Here is a 17,360-nt window from a genome sequence, read left to right on the forward strand (position 1 = left end):
CCACGCACCGTAACTACTGACGCCCGCGCACCTAGAGCCCACACGCCTGGAGCCTGTGCTCCGCAGCAGGAGAAGCCACCACAATGAGAAGCCCACGCACTGCAACGAAGAGTAGCCCCTGCTCGCCGCAACTAGAGAAAGCCCGCACCCAGCAACGAAGACCCAACGCAGCTATAAATAAATAAATAGATAGATAGGTAGGTAGACAGATAGATAGAAATGTGACCCCAAACGAAGGCCCAACGCAGCCATAAATGAATGAATGAATGAATGAAAGAAATGACCCCAAACCTGAGGGGCTGGCCTCCTTTTGCCCCTTCTGTCCACCCCTTCATCCTCATTCCACCGTGACCCCAGACCGCACCTGTACATTTCTAGGTACCCACACACTAATTGTGAGGGAGCAGTTGGGGTTTTCTCCTTTTCTCCTTCCTGTGTCCTGCAGCCGTGGCTCACGGCTCCCTGTCCTTGAGCTTCAGCTATTATCCCCGCTGCTACCCCATCCCAGCCAGTCCTCAAACATCGATGCATAAACTCTTTCACGTTTTTCTCTTGGGAAATAGTCACAGCATTCATTTTTCACCTTATCTCAGTCCTACTCCTGCATTAAAATGATTCCTTGGTTTCCAGAGAAGGAAAAGGAGAATGCCAGTTGGTGCTGGCCAGGGTCAGAGTAACTGCTTTGTTGTCTGTCAGAGCTGTGTTCGCCATCTTCCCCTTGTGCTGTCTCCAGATACGAGCTGGTGGAGGGGGATCCAGGGAGCCCTTTGAGGGTCTGCAGAGCAAGGAAGAAAGAGCCCAAGGCCAGTTTGTGCCCAGTTCTCTCCTGGCTAGTCCTGGTGAGCAGAGCCCACGACGAAGGTGCAGGTCGGCGCCTTGGGAGGGATCAAGGCTCCGTGCCCAGTCCTCTTGTTTAGCTGACTTTTATCGAGCACATAGCATGTCAGATGCTGGGGAGATTCTGAAGCGCAAGGCAGTGCCTTTCAGGAAGTCTTCGGGCTACAGCTGGGGAGACTTAACTTACTCGAAATCGTTAAAGGGGGACTTGGAGGAGAAGAGTCTGAAGGGACAACCCATTCCGTCTGCCCCCTTGCCCTGCCTCCCGCTGCGTGTCTCCTCTTTACCCACCCAGCTTGGCACCTCTTCTCTCCCTCCAGCCCCTCCAGCTCTTTTCTTTATCCTCCACTTCTTGCAGAACGCTTTCCTTGACCAAACCCACCTCTACCTTGCTCTGCTGGCATTTAAAGGTTAAACCAACAAGCACCTGAGCACCTCCCGGGTACTTAGAAACCCACCTGGTGCTGTAAGGAAAACAGGAATAGGCGCCAGGCGATTCGAGAGTCGTGCGAGGGCAGCATCCTGCATGAGCTGCATGTCACTGCACGTGTGCACGTGCGTATCGGGATGAAATGCGTGTGCAGAACGTGGTCCTTTGTGTTGCACCTGGAGGCACATCTACCCGGAGAGTTATTGCAGGTTACGTCACTGCTGTCTCTTCATACCTGAACACGTACAATTATAAATTGTAAATGACATCATATGACATCAAGCCCAGTGCCGTGTAACATCTCTGGCAGTTTTTGGCCTGGATGAGGGCGTCTGTCAGGTGGCTCAGAGCCCCACTCTTCAGTAATGGATTCCAACACTTCTATGCTGCCTTCCACAACCTCTCCACCAACTGAAGGCTTTATAGAGTTCTAATGTATCAAATACATGGAGGATATGAAATGCTTAGCAACATAAACCCTAGTGAGTGAAAGAAAGTAGCCACAGCCTGTCACTCCACGTGCTCACAATGCAACAAAAGTGATTTTGCGTATGATACAGATTCCAAGCTGCCCAGGTAATATAATAGAACATCTGGGCGCCCGTATCAGCGCAAGTCTGCAGAGCTCTCATACCACGTGGTACCCAGGTATCACCTGAGCGTGGTTCCTGCCCTGAAAGCGCTTCTCTTCTCCTTGGGGAGATGAGACATAATCATGAGAAAAGCTAAATGGTGATGTTGCGATCGGGCTTTTTCGGTTGCAGGGAACCTGCTTGAGTGAGGTTGAATAAAGGGATAGTTAGACCAGACTCTGGAGCCAGGCTACACGCATTCAAATCCTGGCTCTGCCACTTAATTCGCTGTTGGGCAAGTTACTTACGTTCGCTGAGCCTCAGTTCACTCATGTGTAAAATGAGAATCATACTAGTATCAATGTCGTGGAGTTTTGTGGGGTTAAATTCAGTGGTATGTGTAAAGCGCTTAGAACAGCACTGGCTATCACTGCTGATTTTTATTTCCTTCAAGGTCCAGAACCTCACCGCAGTCCGAGCACATGAACTGCATGCAGCATACGTAGCCAGTTCCTTGGAGATGGAAATGTAGGGTGGAGCTGGGTCGTGGTAGCACCAGGGCACGGCGAGAACCAGTCAGTCTCCCCGCCACTTCCCTCTCCCTCCATTCTGCTCACAAACAGCCTCTGATTTCCTTTACTGAGATAAGAATGGCCTCTGCAGCCCTGACTCTCTGGGTACCTATCTGGCATCTTCCCTCTGGGTTTTAGTTGGAATGGCTGAGAGGGAAATTTGCCCTCGTCCGTCTCTTCTCTTGGTCTTGGACTGGCTACCTTTAGACCAGGAGCCCATCTCTTGGACTCATGAGCTATGACTAGGGCTAGAAAGGGATCCAATGATTGAAAACATGGTCCCTTAGGCAACAGGAGCTTTGATCAGGGCAAAGCAGGCCTGGGAGTCAAATTTTGAGGTCAGACCTTGGCTCCATCACTTCCTGGCTGTGTGTAATCCTGGGCACGTCATTCAATTGCTCTAAACTTCCTTCCCTGTGAAATAAATATGCCAATGGCACCTACGTTAGAGTTTGCTATGAGATTATCCTTCTAAAGTGCTCAGCAGTACCAGGACCAAAGAAAATGCTCAAAAAGTGTTAGCTGTTTAATTATTAGAGGGATATGGGAAGGGTGGGCAATGAAAGACATCTGTGAGACAGAAAATGTGGGAGATCTCATGAGGTAGTCAAGATAAGGGCCACAGGGATGGGACAGGTAATAGCATTCATTGCTCAGAGGGTCCTGGGAAGGCTTTTAGACCCCAGCTTAAATATGTCATCCTTAGTAGAGACTTCCCCTGATTCCCCAGACTTGGTCAAGTTTGTTCTCTTAGCACCCTGTGCTTCTCCGTGGCACATGCGCGGTACCACAGTTATAATTAAAGGATTGTAGACTTGTTTAGTGTCTGCCTCCCCCATCAGAAGGGAAACACCCTTACGGCAGGGACTGCCCCATTTCACTCATTGCTGTATTCCAGAGCCCAACACAACTCCTGGCACACAGTAAGGAAGTAATACACAGTCATCCGGTTGGCAGCTTTGTGGAGTGTGGACTTGAGCATTTAGAATCATAGAGTTAGAACTGGAAAGTTTTCTTGTTGAAAGGGAACCCAGAGAGGTTAAGTGACTTGCCCCCAGACACACAGCCTGTTAGCAGCAGAGCCAAGAACAGAAACCAGGTTGCCTAATTCTATATCATATACATGGTTATATTTTATCATTGTCTGTGTTTGTCTCAGGACTTTTTCCCATGTGTTATTAGACCAGAAGCACTTTGCGGGGCTCCCTTTCATGTTAGTAGGGTAGCTTTCTTAGAATGGGAATTGTCACTAATCAACAATAATTTATTGAGCATTATGAGAGGGGCTTTGGGATTATTATTTTTAATAACAGCTCTATCGATATATAATTCACATAGCACAAAATTCACCCTTTTAAAGTATTTTAAAGTGGTTTTTAGTGTATTCACAGACTTGCTATCACCACTGTCTAATTTCAGAACATTTTCATTTCATTTCAGCCCCAAATAAAACCCAGTACCCATTAGCAGTCACTACAATTCCTCCCTCCTCCCAGCCCCTGGAAACCACTAATCAATCTACTTTCTGTCTCTATGGATTTGCCTGTTACAGACATTTCACATAAATGGAGCCTTACAATATGTGGGTTTTTTTTTTTTTAACTGTCTTCTTTCATTTAGCGTAATGTTTTCAAGGTTCATCCATGCCATAGCATGTATCATTATTTCATACCTTTTTATTGCCTAATAATATTCCATTATTGGAATATCATGTTACTGGAATATCCATAAATGGATATATCACATCCATTCATCAGTTGATGGACATTGGATTGTTTCTACTTTTGGGCTGTGATGAATAAAGCTGCTGTGAACATATTATGTGCAGATTTTGGTGTGTTCATATGTTTTCAATGATCTTGGGTATCTACCTCGGAGTAGAATTGCTGGGTCATGTGATAACTCTCTGTTTTACATCTTGAGGAACTGCTAAACTGTTTTACAAAGTAACTACACAATTTTACATTCCCACCAGCCATGTATGAGGGTTCCAAGTTCTCCAGATCCTCGTCAGTGCTTGTTATTATCCATCATTTTGATTATAGCTACCTTTGTGGGTGTGAAGTGGTGTCTTGTTGTGGTTTTGGTTCGCATTTCTTCAGTGACTCATGTAGAACATCTTTTCATGTGCTTATTGGCCACTGTATATCTTCTTGGAGAAATGTCTATTCAGATCCTTTGCCCTTTTTTTTTTTTTTTTTGCGTTATGCGGGCCTCTCACTGTTGTGGCCTCTCCCGTTGCGGAGCACAGGCTCCGGACGCGCAGGCTCAGCGGCCATGGCTCACGGGCCCAGCCGTTCCGCGGCATGTGGGATCTTCCCACACCGGGGCACGAACCCGTGTCCCCTGCATCGGCAGGCGGACTCTCAACCACTGCGCCACCAGGGAAGCCCTCTTTGCCCATTTTTAAGTTGGGTTATTTCTCTTTTTTATTGTTGAGTTATTTTATTCTTGAGTTTCTTTTAGTATTCTGGATACAAGTCCCTTATCAGATATGACTTTTATCTAGACACAAGTCCCTTATTGCTGATATATGATTTGCAAATGTTTTCTCCTATTCTGTGGGTTGTCTTTTCACTTTCTTGATGCTATTCTTTGAAACACAAAGGTTTTAGATTTTGATGAAGTCCAATTCACCTTTTTTTTTGTTGTTGTTACTTGTGCTTTTGGTGTCATATGTAAGAAACCATTCCCTGATCCAAGATTACGAAGATTTACTCCTGTGTTTTCTTTTGATTTTTTTTTTGTTGTTTTAGCTCTTACCTTTTTAGGTGATCCATTTTGGGTTAATTTTTTTGTGTATGGTATGAGATACGGGTCCAAATTCATTCTTTTAAATATGGATATCCAGTTGTCTCAGCACCATTTGTTGAAAAGACTATTGAATGGTCTTGGTACTCTTTTTTTTGTTGTTTAATAAATTTATTTATTTTTGGCTGCGTTGGGTCTTTGTTGCTGTGTGTGGGCTTTCTCTAGTTGCGGCAGGCATGGGCTACTCTTCGTTGCAGTGCAAAGGCTTCTCATTGCGGTGGCTTCTCTTGTTGTGGAGCATGGGCTCTAGGCGCGCGGGCTCAGTAGTTGAGGCTCGCGGGCTCTAGAGTGCAGGCTCAGTAGTTGTGGCGCACGGGCTTAGCTGCTTTGCGGCATGTGGGATCTTCCTGGACCAGGACTCAAACCCGTGTCCCCTGCACTGGCAGGCGGATTCTTAACCACTGCGCCACTAGGGAAGTCCCGGTCTTGGTACTCGTGTTGAAAGTCAATTGACCACAAATTTAAGAGTTTATTTTTGGATTCTCAATTCCAGTCCATTGATCTATATATGTCTATCATTATGCCAGTATCACTGTCTCTTTTTTTTTTTTTTTACGCTGTCTTGATTTCTGTAGCTTTTTTTTTTTTGCGGTACGTGGGCCTCTCACTGTTGTGGCCTCTCCCGTTGTGGAGCACAGGCTCCAGACGCACAGGCTCAGCGGCCATGGCTCACAGGCCCAGCCGCTCCGCGGCATGTGGGATCTTCCCGGACCGGGGCACAAACCCGTGTCCCCTGCATCGGCAGGCGGACTCTCAATCACTGCGCCACCAGGGAAGCCCAAAGATATCTTTCTTTTTTAATATTTATTTATTTATCTGGTTGCTCCAGGTCTTAGTTGCGGCAGGCAGGCTCCTTAGTTGTAGCATGCGAACTCTTAGTTGCAGCATACATGTGGGATCTAGTTCCCTGACCAGGGATCGAACCCAGGGCCCCTGCATTGGGACCTTGGAGTCTTATCCACTGTTCCACCAGGGAAGGCCGATTTCTGTAGCTTTATAGTAAGTTTTTAAGTTGAGAAGTGTGAGTCCTTTAACTTCATTCTTCCTTTTCAAGATTTCTTGTCTCTTTTGGATCCCTTGCATTTCCATATGATTTTTAGGATAAGCTTGTCAATTTCTGCGGGAAAAAAAAACAAAAACAGCTGGGATTTTGATAGAAGTGCACTGAATGTGTAGGTCTTAACAATACTAAGTCTTCTGATCCATAAATACGGGATAGCTTTCCATTTACTTAGGGCTTCTTTAATTTCTTTGAACAGTGTTTTATAGTTTTCAGTGTACATGTTTCATACTTCTTTGGTTCGGTTTATTCTTTCTGACGCTATTGTAAATAAATGGAATTGTTTTCTTAATTTCCTTTTTGGAAATTCATTCATTGTAGTATATAGAAATAGAATTGGTTTTCATATGTTGTTCTCGCATCCTGCAACCTTGCTGAACTCGTTGATCAGTCTAATGGATGGGATTAATATGTGAAATTGAAGTTGAAATTCATGGGTTGGATAGCTTGTGGTGGGCTAGAGTGGCTAGAGAAGATTTCTTGAAAAAAACCAAAAAACAATCAAACAAACAAAAACCTTGGGATATGGCTTGGCTGACAAGAGAGGTCATTTTTAGGGAGGGTCGGCCCCATGAACATAGGGAAAAGGGGCATGAGTTGAGTCAGTGCAGACGGAGCTGCCGCAGAGCTGTTGTAGGAGAACTGTAGCACTCCAGCACTGTTACTCCACTCAGATCTCCGCTGCTCACCGACAGTCCTGTACCTTCCATTCACCTGTTATTAACTCCCTAAAGCAGCTCGGTCTCTCTGAATGGGTCCATTGACCCTCTGCCTTGGAATCACCCAGGGGATCTGTTAAACATACAGATTCCTGCTCCTCACGCCAGACCTACGGTGCTAACTCAGAATCTCTGGAGTAGGATCCTAGGATTCTTACATATCCTAAAGGGCCCTGTGTAGCATCTGTTCCAAGCTTTTCCACCTCATTCCTCAAGCCCCACACTCCTACTTAGCAGAAGATCTTCCCTCTGACATAATCATTTAAGTCAAGGTCATTGGGTATTCACGGAGCTTCCCCATCTTCCTTCCTCTTTGACCTCAACAGACCAGTGTCCCTTCACGTCTCATCTCTTCCTGTCCTTAACTGTCTGGGGCCTCATTTTCCTCACACAACTGAGAGGAAGCTGGACTGGGTAAAAAGTCTGCTCTGCAGTTTCAGGGGACAGAATTAAATTCAGAGTGGGAATCTCAGGCAGGGACCAGTGTCCCTTCACGTCTCATCTCTTCCTGTCCTTCTCTCTCCCTCCTTCATTAGTTACCCGCACCCTTGTCCCCATCCCTTTCCACCTCCCAGCAGCTGGCTGGACAAGAAGCAGGCTGCTGAGAACAAAGAGTCTGAGCGCCAAGGGAAGGAGCTGGAGAAGGCCTACAGTAGCATCACTACAGAGCTGTGCCTGTGTGCAGAGGCGACCAAGACCGCCTGGTGGCTTCCCAGGAGCAGAGCACCTCCCTCTGGGGGTGCCTCTTCTAGATCATCATCGAAGAGGGTGGCCAGGCACAAGGACAGGCAGATATTGGAAGGGCCCACATTTAAAGCCAGATCAATGGCATAAATCGTATTTGAACTGTGGTATTACTCATTTCTGGGCATTCTGAATCCTTGGGTATGTGCGTCAGGGAGAAATAGGCACTGTTGTATTTCATCATTGCTGTAATCCAGTGGAAGATACAGTTTACATACTAATACATACATACATACATATGCACACATGTATATCATTTAAAAAATCAATTCGTCAGGCATCATCAGTCTCCTCTCTTTTTGTCTTCTTCCCTTCCATAAGCATAAGAGATCTTCCCTATTTTGCAAACCCTTGTGTCTGACCTGCTGCCTCCTCTGCTTTTCCCCCTTCCTCTCAAAGTCAGACTTCTCCAGAGAGGGTGCTGCACCCAGAGCCTTCACTTCCTCATCACCCTGCCTCCCCAGCCCCCGCTGTCTGCCTTCTGCTCTCACAGCTGCAGTTTCCACAGGGATGCCCAGTGGTTCCCCCAGTGCTAAGGCCAGTGGCATTTCTCTCAGTCCTCTTTGACCGCCTCCCCTCTGGTGTCTGTTCTGTTCGCCGGTGTGCAGCACGTGGCCCTTCCTCAGAGGCTGGCCTTGGCCCTTCTAGTCCTCTTTCCCTGTGCACTCACCCTGGACACCATGTCTCACACTCACAACCGTCCTCTAAATCTTTATCTCCAGACCCTTGTTTCTAGCTGCCTGTTAGACATTTACTTCTGTGCATCCCCTAACATCTCACACTCAACATCCAAACCCAAACTACTGTCCCTTAGCAGGGCTTGGCCTTCCCCACTCTTCAGTTCTTGTCACCACTCAGATACCACCTCTTCCAGGGAGCCTGCCTGAGATTCCCACTCTGAATTTAATTCTGTCCCCAGAAACTGCAGAGCAGACTTTTTACCCAGTCCAGCTTCCTCTCAGTTGTGTGAAGAAGATGAGGCCCCAGACAGTTAAATACTTGCTCGGAGACACACAGCTCCGTTCCCGCTAGAAAGTCACTCTCCAGCGCTCTTGCCTCTACTCCAGACTTGAGTGCCGTCGATTGCTCTCATGGCGTGTAATCATAAACCGCAACATGTCCACGTTGGGGTGCTTGGCCTGTCTGTAAAATCATAAGGCCCTTGAGGGACCATCCATGGTTCTCATATACCATTGAGATCCCCACTGTGCCTAACTGAGGACTTGTGAGGCAGTCAGTGCACAATAAATATTTAATGGGTAAATGAAAGAAGGTGAAGTCACCTGACAGGTCTCCCCTGATTAGGGCCCAGCCCAGCGCAGGGCCGATATAGACACTCACTCAGGCAATATTTATCGGTTGGTTAATGATGGGGCAACTTCAAATACCCGGCTTAGGTGCTGGGACTCCGTTCCGTGAGCAGCGGGGGGCCATGCCCGTTCTGGGCAGAGGAGTAAGATCAGGAAAGTGCTGTTTCGGGCAGCAGCAGCAGAAGGCAGGATGGCGAGGCGGGCGCTCCGGGAAGGAGGAGTGAAGGGATGGGTCTGGGGTGGCACCTTCAGGAGTGGAGAGGAGGAGACAAATGGGCATCTTGAAGGGAGAAAGGACAGGGTGAGTGTGAGGTGGAGAAGGAAGGGAGGGAGAAGAAGATGCTGCAGAGGTGGACTTTGGTGGAGATTGTGCTGCTATTAAGAAGCAGAGGGCTCTCCCTGGTGGCGCAGTGGTTAAGAATCTGCCTGCCAATGCAGGGGACACGGGTTCGAGCCCTGGTCCGGGAAGATCCCACATGCCGTGGAGCAACTAAGCCCGTGCGCCACAACTGCTGAGCCCGGGTGCCTAGAGCCTGTACTCCACAACAAGAGAAGCCACAACACTGAGAAGCCCGTGCACCGCAAGGAAGAGTAGCCCCTGCTCACCGCACTAGAGAAAGCCCACGCGCAGCAAGGAAGACCCAATGCAGCCAAAACTAACTAACTAACTAACTAAATAATAAAAACTAAAACGAAATAACTTGTGCCAGGCACCGTCTTAAGCATTTTATGGGCATCGCCTCGTTTGAAGTTGACCCCAGCCCAGAGGTGGGTACTCAGGTATCCCCGTGGTGCAGACAAGGCCACAGGCTCTCAGTTTGTCACCAAGTGTGGAAGCAGCCGCGTGTCTGGATAGCCAGAGGGGCTCTGACTTCCGTTTTCTCTCCCCTCCTTCTGACTTTTCCCCTCAGGTATCCCCGTGGTGCAGACAAGGCCACAGGCTCTCAGTTTGTCACCAAGTGTGGAAGCAGCCGCGTGTCTGGATAGCCAGAGGGGCTCTGACTTCCGTTTTCTCTCCCCTCCTTCTGACTTTTCCCCTAGAACATGAACTCTGGCCCAGCCCAGGAAGAGGGCACCTGGCCGCCAGGCCCCCCTGCAGCCCCACGTAGTCGTGTTCACCCTCGTCTCCTGGTTGAATAGCTCTTCCGTGTTTCTCGCTACATGGCCCTGTTCTGAGGTGCTGGCGCCTTACTCTTCCTCCCTCCCCCCCCCCCCCCCCCCAGGACCCTGCTGGAATCTTTGAGCTGGTGGAGGTGGTCGGCAATGGAACCTACGGGCAGGTGTACAAGGTGAGGCTGTGTGCAGCAGCGGGGCCCACCCCCATGGGCCTCCTCTGGAGCGGGCCCCAGCCTGGAGATTTGAGCGGGGCGGGGGGCCCTGGCAAAGGGCAGGGGAAGGCCAGGGAGGGAGGGAGAGGAGAGGGATAAACGTCATGAGGGAAGGAAGCAGCAAGAAGTGGGGTGTTTGGGCTGGGCTCTGAGGTTAGAACTAGTCCTGGGTGTGGCGGGAACAGTCTGGAGCTGGGTGGGGTATGGGACAGGGACACGGAGCAGGGGGAGGGGTCTGGGGACGTGTGTGTCGGAGCTCAGAGGTGCAGTTTTGGCTTCTCCTGAGACCACACGACTCAGGGTTGGTGGGACCTAGTGGGTAACCTGCAGAGGGGAAGCAGCTGTCTTGAGCTCCCCTGAGTGGCCTGCTGCAGGGCTGGAGCCCGCGCTCAGGCCCTCTGCTTTTGGGGCCGCTTCTCCCCCCACAGAAGTGGCATTTCCCTGACCACTGATTGTGGCTGTTAGCCTGGCCAGCCCAGCCCTTTCACGTGATCTGACCACTGGTCACACTTGACTGGGGGGAGGCAGTTGCAGCAGAGAGATGCTCAAGGCAGGTGCTGCCCCAGAGCACATACCTGGCTGCCTTGTCTCCAGATACGATGCTCGGTCTTTTCACAAGTCTCCTCTGCATCTCAGGGGCCTGCGATTCCTGGGTCACTGGGACCACCTGCCTGTCTCTTACCCTTCTTCCCTGTAAGCTTTGGGATGCAGGCGCCCCCCCCCCCATCCCCCCCATCTCTTGCCTAGTTGTTGCCATGGAAATAGCAGCTCTGTGTTCTACTGCTTCTCTGGGCTTGGGGTCGTGAAAGACTGCTGAGGATAAAAATAATCCATGGCTGGCAATACCCCGACCCCACTCTTTCCCAGGAAGCCTTGGACTTTCATACCCAAGCCTGAGATGGCTCCTGCTAGGAATTTCGGAAGGATGGGGGGCGGTGGGGGGGGGGTGGCAGGGACACACTCTAGAAGTCTCTTCCCATTAGCACCGGTGATGGCATTGACATGTCAGTCAGCCCTTCTGTGTTCCTCCGAGTTCCCTAAAATCTCAGCTCTATTCTTTCCTGTGGACAATAATAAAAAGCCTTGTGGGGGTGGTGATTCTGGGAAAGGCCTCCTGACCAGAGGGGATGGATCAGGAAAGCACCCAGGCAGTTTGTCTTGCATAGAAGATGCTGGAGAGGCAGAGCCCTCCCAGCCTCGTCCCCCAGCTCCCTCCAGCTCCGTCTGAGGATGGACAGGTATCTTTTACTCCCCATTCTAACTTTCAAACTGGGACGTCTAAGCCAGAGTGCCTGGAGCAGAGCCCAAGGGTCTCTCACTCATCCCTCTTGAGCATTTCAGGGGAGGAGACCCTTCATCTTTATCCAGCGTAGCACGTGGAATCCAGCCTCGGTGGTTTTCCTGTAGCCCTCTGTCTATGACCAACCCATAAACTGAGGTGTCTAGCCACCATGAGGGGCACTTTGTAAGACAGAAGACAGCCAAAAGTTGTGGCCTCTCCCATATTAAGCCCTTCCTGAGCATAGACCCTGATCCCTCCATGCCTGGCTCTCTGTCCTGCAGGGTCGGCATGTCAAGACCGGGCAGCTGGCTGCCATCAAGGTCATGGATGTCACGGAGGTAGGGAGCTGTGTGGGGCAGAGGGAGGGTCAGAGCATTGAGAAGGGGGCTGGGAGGGACTCTCAGGGCTCACCTCCCCGGATTCACCTAGGATGAGGAGGAAGAGATCAAGCAGGAGATCAACATGTTGAAAAAATACTCTCACCACCGCAACATCGCCACCTACTACGGGGCCTTCATCAAGAAGAGCCCCCCTGGGAACGACGACCAGCTCTGGGTGAGACGCGCCCCTGGCCTGCCCACCTGCCCCTCCCCCAGTTAGTCCATCCATTCTCCCGCCTTTGTGCACAGCTCCTGGGAAAGCAACACATCAAAATATTTGTGGGTGTTGGCAAGACCCGAACCCCTCCTGGCAGTGCACAAAACTGTGGACGATTACTCAGCCACAGCTTGCTGTAGCTCTTTTGGGCCTCCCCCAGATTCTCTCCTGGCCAAGAACATTCCTAAGAGTCGTCGCCCTCCCTAGCCTGGGCACTGGTGCCAGCTGATTCCCCAGCCTCACCCTTTCTGGTGCTCAGCCCAGCACAGAGGAGAGGGCAGAAGGGAGCATAGCCATGGCTGGGGGGGCTGGAGCTCATGCCAGGTCCCCCCTCCCAGCAGTTGCCAGACAAGTACTTGTTGAGCACCCTCTATGTACCCTGCACAGATCGTCATGAGTCGTGGTCCCTGCCTCCAAGGCACTTAGTCTTTTTTTGGGAGACAGACACACACACACACACACAGAGAAAGGTGAGTAACACGTCAGGTAGTGTGTAGTGGGTGGTCATTGAGGGCTAGAAGCTGAGCGCTAGTGACCAGGTGCCCCGCTGTGGACCTGATGGACACCATCCTCCCCTCCTCCCCCTGTGCTCTGCTGTGGGAGTTGGAGGCCCCAGATGCGGGCCGTATGCAAATTACCTCTAGTGTGCACACAAATGTATGTATCCCAGCCAACATTTTTTTTTTTGCGTTAGATGCGGCTTTTAGAAAATGTACAGTGAAAACATTTGGACAGGCATACTGATCCCCTGGGACTTTTTTGGCCGCTGCCTCTGGGTCCCTAGAGGAGACCAGCCGGGAGCTCTTCTCATCTCCCTGCCTCGGCCCTGCCTGTTTGCATAGTTTCTGCCGAAGTCTCCCAGGTTCCCTCCTGCAGTTCTTTGGTAACCCCGTGCACTGTTTTGTCTCTAGCAGACCTGGGGACTTCTGACTCTTAGCCCCTTTCTTCTCTCTCGGTCAGGAATTGGCCAACTTTTTCTGTGAAGGGCCAGCTAGTAAATATCTGGGGCTCTGTGGGTCATAAAGTTTCCAACAACTATTCACCTCAGCCATAGATAACGCATACATGGGAATAGGAGTGTCACTGGATCCCCAAAGATCTTTATGTAAGACACTAAGGTTTGAATTTCATCCGAGTCTTCCTTTGATATTTTTAAAAATTAAAAAAATTTTTCTGGCCGTGGCATGTGGGATCTTAGTTCCCTGACCAGGGATCAAACTCGCGCCCCCTGCAGTAGAAGCATGGAATGTTAACCACTGGACCACCAGGGAAGTCCCGTTTCTTTGATTTTTTTATTCCAACCATTTAAAAATGTAAAAACCACGCTTAGCTTCCTGGCCGTAGACTGCCGACCCCTGCTCCAGAGGAGGGGTTCTTAGCCGACCCCTGCCCCAGAGGAGTGGTTCTTAGCCGACCCCTGCTCCAGAGGAGGGGTTCTTAACCGTTTGGGGTTTACGGATCCCAGTGAGGATCTGATGGAAGCTTCGGACCCTTCCCCAGGGAAAATGCACAAACCCACATCATTTTGTCTACAATTTTAGGGATTCCTTGGGCTCCTACTCAGGACCCAGACCATCTCCCTCAGCCCGCCCACCTTGCCTTTCCCAGATGTGTCCCCTTCCCCTTTCTTCCCTGATCTCAGCAAGTTCTGTAGCCTTTATGAGGGGTCTCACGGCCCCTGCTCTCCAGCTCATGCCAGTTCTGGCCCCAAGGACTCCAGTCCTCCTCCAGGGGCCTGGCAGGGGAAGGAGGCCTTGCCTGACAGATGCTTTTCCTTCCGGTGCCTCCCTGGGACCATAGCTGGTGATGGAGTTCTGTGGTGCTGGTTCTGTGACAGACCTGGTGAAGAACACGAAAGGGAACGCCCTGAAGGAGGACTGTATCGCCTACATCTGCAGGGAGATTCTCCGGGTGAGTGCCAGGGCCCTCCCCGCCTCCTCCTCCTGGGCCAGCCCCTGTGGAGCGTCTCCCTGGACGTGGACCCTCCCCGCACGCACGGGGAAGGAGATGGAACTGTGCCCTCTTGAAGGAGCAGAGGGCCTGATGCCGGTGGGGGTGGAGGCTGAGTGCCAACCTTGGAGAACACTCAGAGGAAATGGGCGCCTCTGTTTCCCAGCACCGCCCCTTCTCCACCTGCAACCTGGCAGCTGGATTCTCCAGAGCCACCACTCTGAGGAAGCTCCCCGCAAAGTTCAGCCTGTACTTGGGCCCCTGGGTGGAGAGGGGCAGCTCCCTCAGCCCAGCCCAGCCCAGCCCAGACTGATGCCTCCCCCTCCCCTCGGCTCACATCCTTGTCCTCTAACACCAAGGCTCCTTCCCCCTCTCCTGCCCCAGGGTCTGGCCCATCTCCACGCCCACAAGGTGATCCACCGAGACATCAAGGGGCAGAATGTGCTACTGACAGAGAATGCCGAGGTCAAGCTAGGTACGCCGACGCCCTCTGACCTCCAGCACGGAATGGGCCCCATTATTCATTCCCTCCGGTGGCCCAAGTCCAACTACCCATGGGCTGGGAGGTTTGCTCCTCTCCTTCTGCTGAAAATCACCCGAGAACTTGTTTTTCCTGCTCCCTGTTAGGTCCCAGGTGCTGTGCAGGCCCCTCTGGGGAGATGGGATTGTTTGGCTCCTTCCGCCTGGAATGCTGTCCCTTGGTCCTTTCACCTTGGTTTTTCCCCCAGACGCAGGAAGACTAAGTCAGGGTCTTTGGGATGTTGATGGGGTGAAGAGATGGCCGGGAGTGGCCAGGTAGGACTCGCGGACGCCAGCACAGACGAGGGAGCAGACGTGGTGCTCCATCACAGCCTCTCCCTCTGTCCTCCCAGTGGATTTCGGGGTGAGCGCGCAGCTGGACCGCACCGTGGGCAGGCGGAACACTTTCATCGGGACCCCCTACTGGATGGCCCCCGAGGTCATCGCTTGCGATGAGAACCCTGATGCCACCTACGATTACAGGGTACGGAGCAGAGAGTAGGCGCGTGCAGGCAGCCAAGGGCAGGAAGGAGGTGTGGGGGCAGTGGGTGGATTGAAAACTAGGGGGAGCTTGAGCAGGTTGGGGAGCAAAATGACGACCTAGGGTCGTGTTAGCAGTGAGAGGTCGAGGAACGTTTTGTGGTCAGGGAAGGTTGGGGGAGTTGGAGGACAGCGCAGGTTGGAGCACAGGGGCCTCACGAAGGGCGTGGACCAGGAAGAGTGGTCGGGAACGTTCACCTGTCCCTCTTCTCTTGCCTCCACAGAGTGACATTTGGTCTTTAGGAATCACAGCCATCGAGATGGCAGAGGGAGCCCCCCGTAAGTGCGGAGCCTGGGAGAGAAGGGAGGGCCCAGAAAGAGCTATAGGGAGGAGGTGGGTCGCGGGAGGCCTGTGGCGAGGAGGACTGCAGGCTCTTGGCCGGGCGGGAGGGGCTGATTGCGTCTCTTCCGTGCGCCAGCTCTGTGTGACATGCACCCCATGCGAGCCCTCTTCCTCATCCCCCGGAACCCGCCACCCAGGCTCAAGTCCAAGAAATGGTAGGTCTCTGCGGGGTTGGCGTCTAGGAAGGAGGCCCTCGGACAAGGCCTCCACCTCACCCCCTGCACCCAGGCGTGGGTCTGCACCAGAGAAGAGGGGGCGGGCGGGGGCGGCACTGCAGCTGGGGAGCCAGGAGCCTGGTGTTGGGATACGGGGGAGACAGGAGGGAAGTCAGGGTGGATTCCCCCCTTCCTCCTGGAATCACCCCCCTTCCGAGGGGGCCCTCCCAGTGTGAGCCACCATCGTTTCCAGGTCTAAGAAGTTCATCGACTTCATTGACACGTGTCTCATCAAGACTTACCTGAGCCGCCCACCGACGGAGCAGCTGCTCAAGTTCCCGTTCATCCGCGACCAGCCCACCGAGCGGCAGGTCCGCATCCAGCTCAAGGACCACATCGACCGATCCCGGAAGAAACGAGGCGAGAAAGGTCAGTGGGCAGAGGGAGGTGGCGGGTCTGGGACACAAACAGCCCCTGCTCCTCTTCACCAGCCCTGGCTCCTCCTGGCTCCCCTTCAGGCCCCCTTCCAGCCCCAGCTCTCCCTGTCCAAAGAGATCTCCTTTCCCAAACTTCCAACCCCAGAGGGCTTTTTCCTCTGTCACCACCTGATTTAAGTCCGCCTTCCACAGGAGGGCTCATGCTGCGCACGTGCATGTGTGAGTGCGTGTGCACCTCCCACCACATCCCGCCCACGGTGGGGTCTAATCCCGCATCTGTGTCCAGGCCCAAACCTGCGACCCACCATCACCCCGTTACTCCAAGGAGGCGGGTGGGGACCCAGGAGCGTGGCCATCCAGACAGACCTTATTGGTTATCCCCATCTAAGGTTTCCCTAGCCCAGGGTGGGGTCTGGGGCACTGGGTGAAGAAACAGCAGTGATCTCCCCCCCTGCAGAGGAGACAGAATATGAGTACAGTGGCAGCGAAGAGGAAGACGACAGCCATGGAGAGGAAGGAGAGCCAAGGTGGGCTTGGCAGGCGGAGGTTGGGGACCGTCGCTTACCGTCTGCGGGGGCAACAGTGGTCCTTGGCTTGGGGACTCAGTCTGGGGGTGGTGGGCACAGACAGGTAGACCCATAAGATGGAATCCCTGGGTGCTAGATGGAATGGAACGAACGAATGAGCAAGAGGTGTGCGAGGGGGATTCAGGGCTGCAGGCTGGGATGTTAAAGGAATCAGGGCCTGAAAGGGGGCAGAGGGAGGGCAGGTCACCCGGGAGTGGCCAGAGGCAGACCGTCTGGCCTGGTCGGGTGAAGCGCCCATTTAGGGCTCCCAGGGATGAGGGTGGGTTCTGACCCCGATCCTCCGTGTGTGGTCCTGACCCAGCTCCATCATGAATGTGCCGGGGGAGTCGACCCTCCGCCGGGAATTCCTCCGGCTCCAGCAGGAGAACAAGAGCAACTCTGAGGCTTTAAAGCAGCAGCAGCAGCTGCAGCAGCAGCAACAGCGAGACCCAGAGGCGCACATCAAGCACCTGCTGCACCAGCGGCAGCGACGCATAGAGGAGCAGAAGGAAGAGCGGCGGCGGGTTGAGGAGGTGGGGTGGGGGCGTTGAGGGGGCGGGGCACTCGAGGGGCGGAGGGTGTTGAGGG

General features: G+C 52.4%; 1 protein-coding gene across 11 annotated transcripts in view; it reads left to right on the forward strand.

The window, feature by feature from the left end:
• MINK1 (misshapen like kinase 1) overlaps positions 1–17,360 on the forward strand; it is a 48,253-nt gene that overhangs the window by 21,061 nt on the left and 9,832 nt on the right. For 10 of the 11 annotated variants that reach the window (XR_012328750.1, XM_033848378.2, XM_033848379.2 and 7 more), the window contains exons 2-12: positions 10,279–10,344; positions 11,947–12,003; positions 12,095–12,220; positions 14,063–14,173; positions 14,597–14,687; positions 15,085–15,215; positions 15,496–15,550; positions 15,691–15,769; positions 16,023–16,198; positions 16,664–16,733; positions 17,095–17,305. Coding sequence is in view for 10 of the 11 variants with exons in the window: in XM_033848378.2 (XP_033704269.1) it covers positions 10,279–10,344; positions 11,947–12,003; positions 12,095–12,220; positions 14,063–14,173; positions 14,597–14,687; positions 15,085–15,215; positions 15,496–15,550; positions 15,691–15,769; positions 16,023–16,198; positions 16,664–16,733; positions 17,095–17,305 (1,173 nt within the window). In the remaining variant the exon portion in view is untranslated. The remainder of the gene's footprint in view (positions 1–10,278; positions 10,345–11,946; positions 12,004–12,094; positions 12,221–14,062; positions 14,174–14,596; positions 14,688–15,084; positions 15,216–15,495; positions 15,551–15,690; positions 15,770–16,022; positions 16,199–16,663; positions 16,734–17,094; positions 17,306–17,360) is intronic. The other variant, XM_033848381.2, reaches the window with a different exon arrangement.

The sequence above is a fragment of the Tursiops truncatus genome, chromosome 20 (assembly GCF_011762595.2).
Source record: "Tursiops truncatus isolate mTurTru1 chromosome 20, mTurTru1.mat.Y, whole genome shotgun sequence".
Lineage (NCBI taxonomy): Eukaryota > Metazoa > Chordata > Mammalia > Artiodactyla > Delphinidae > Tursiops > Tursiops truncatus.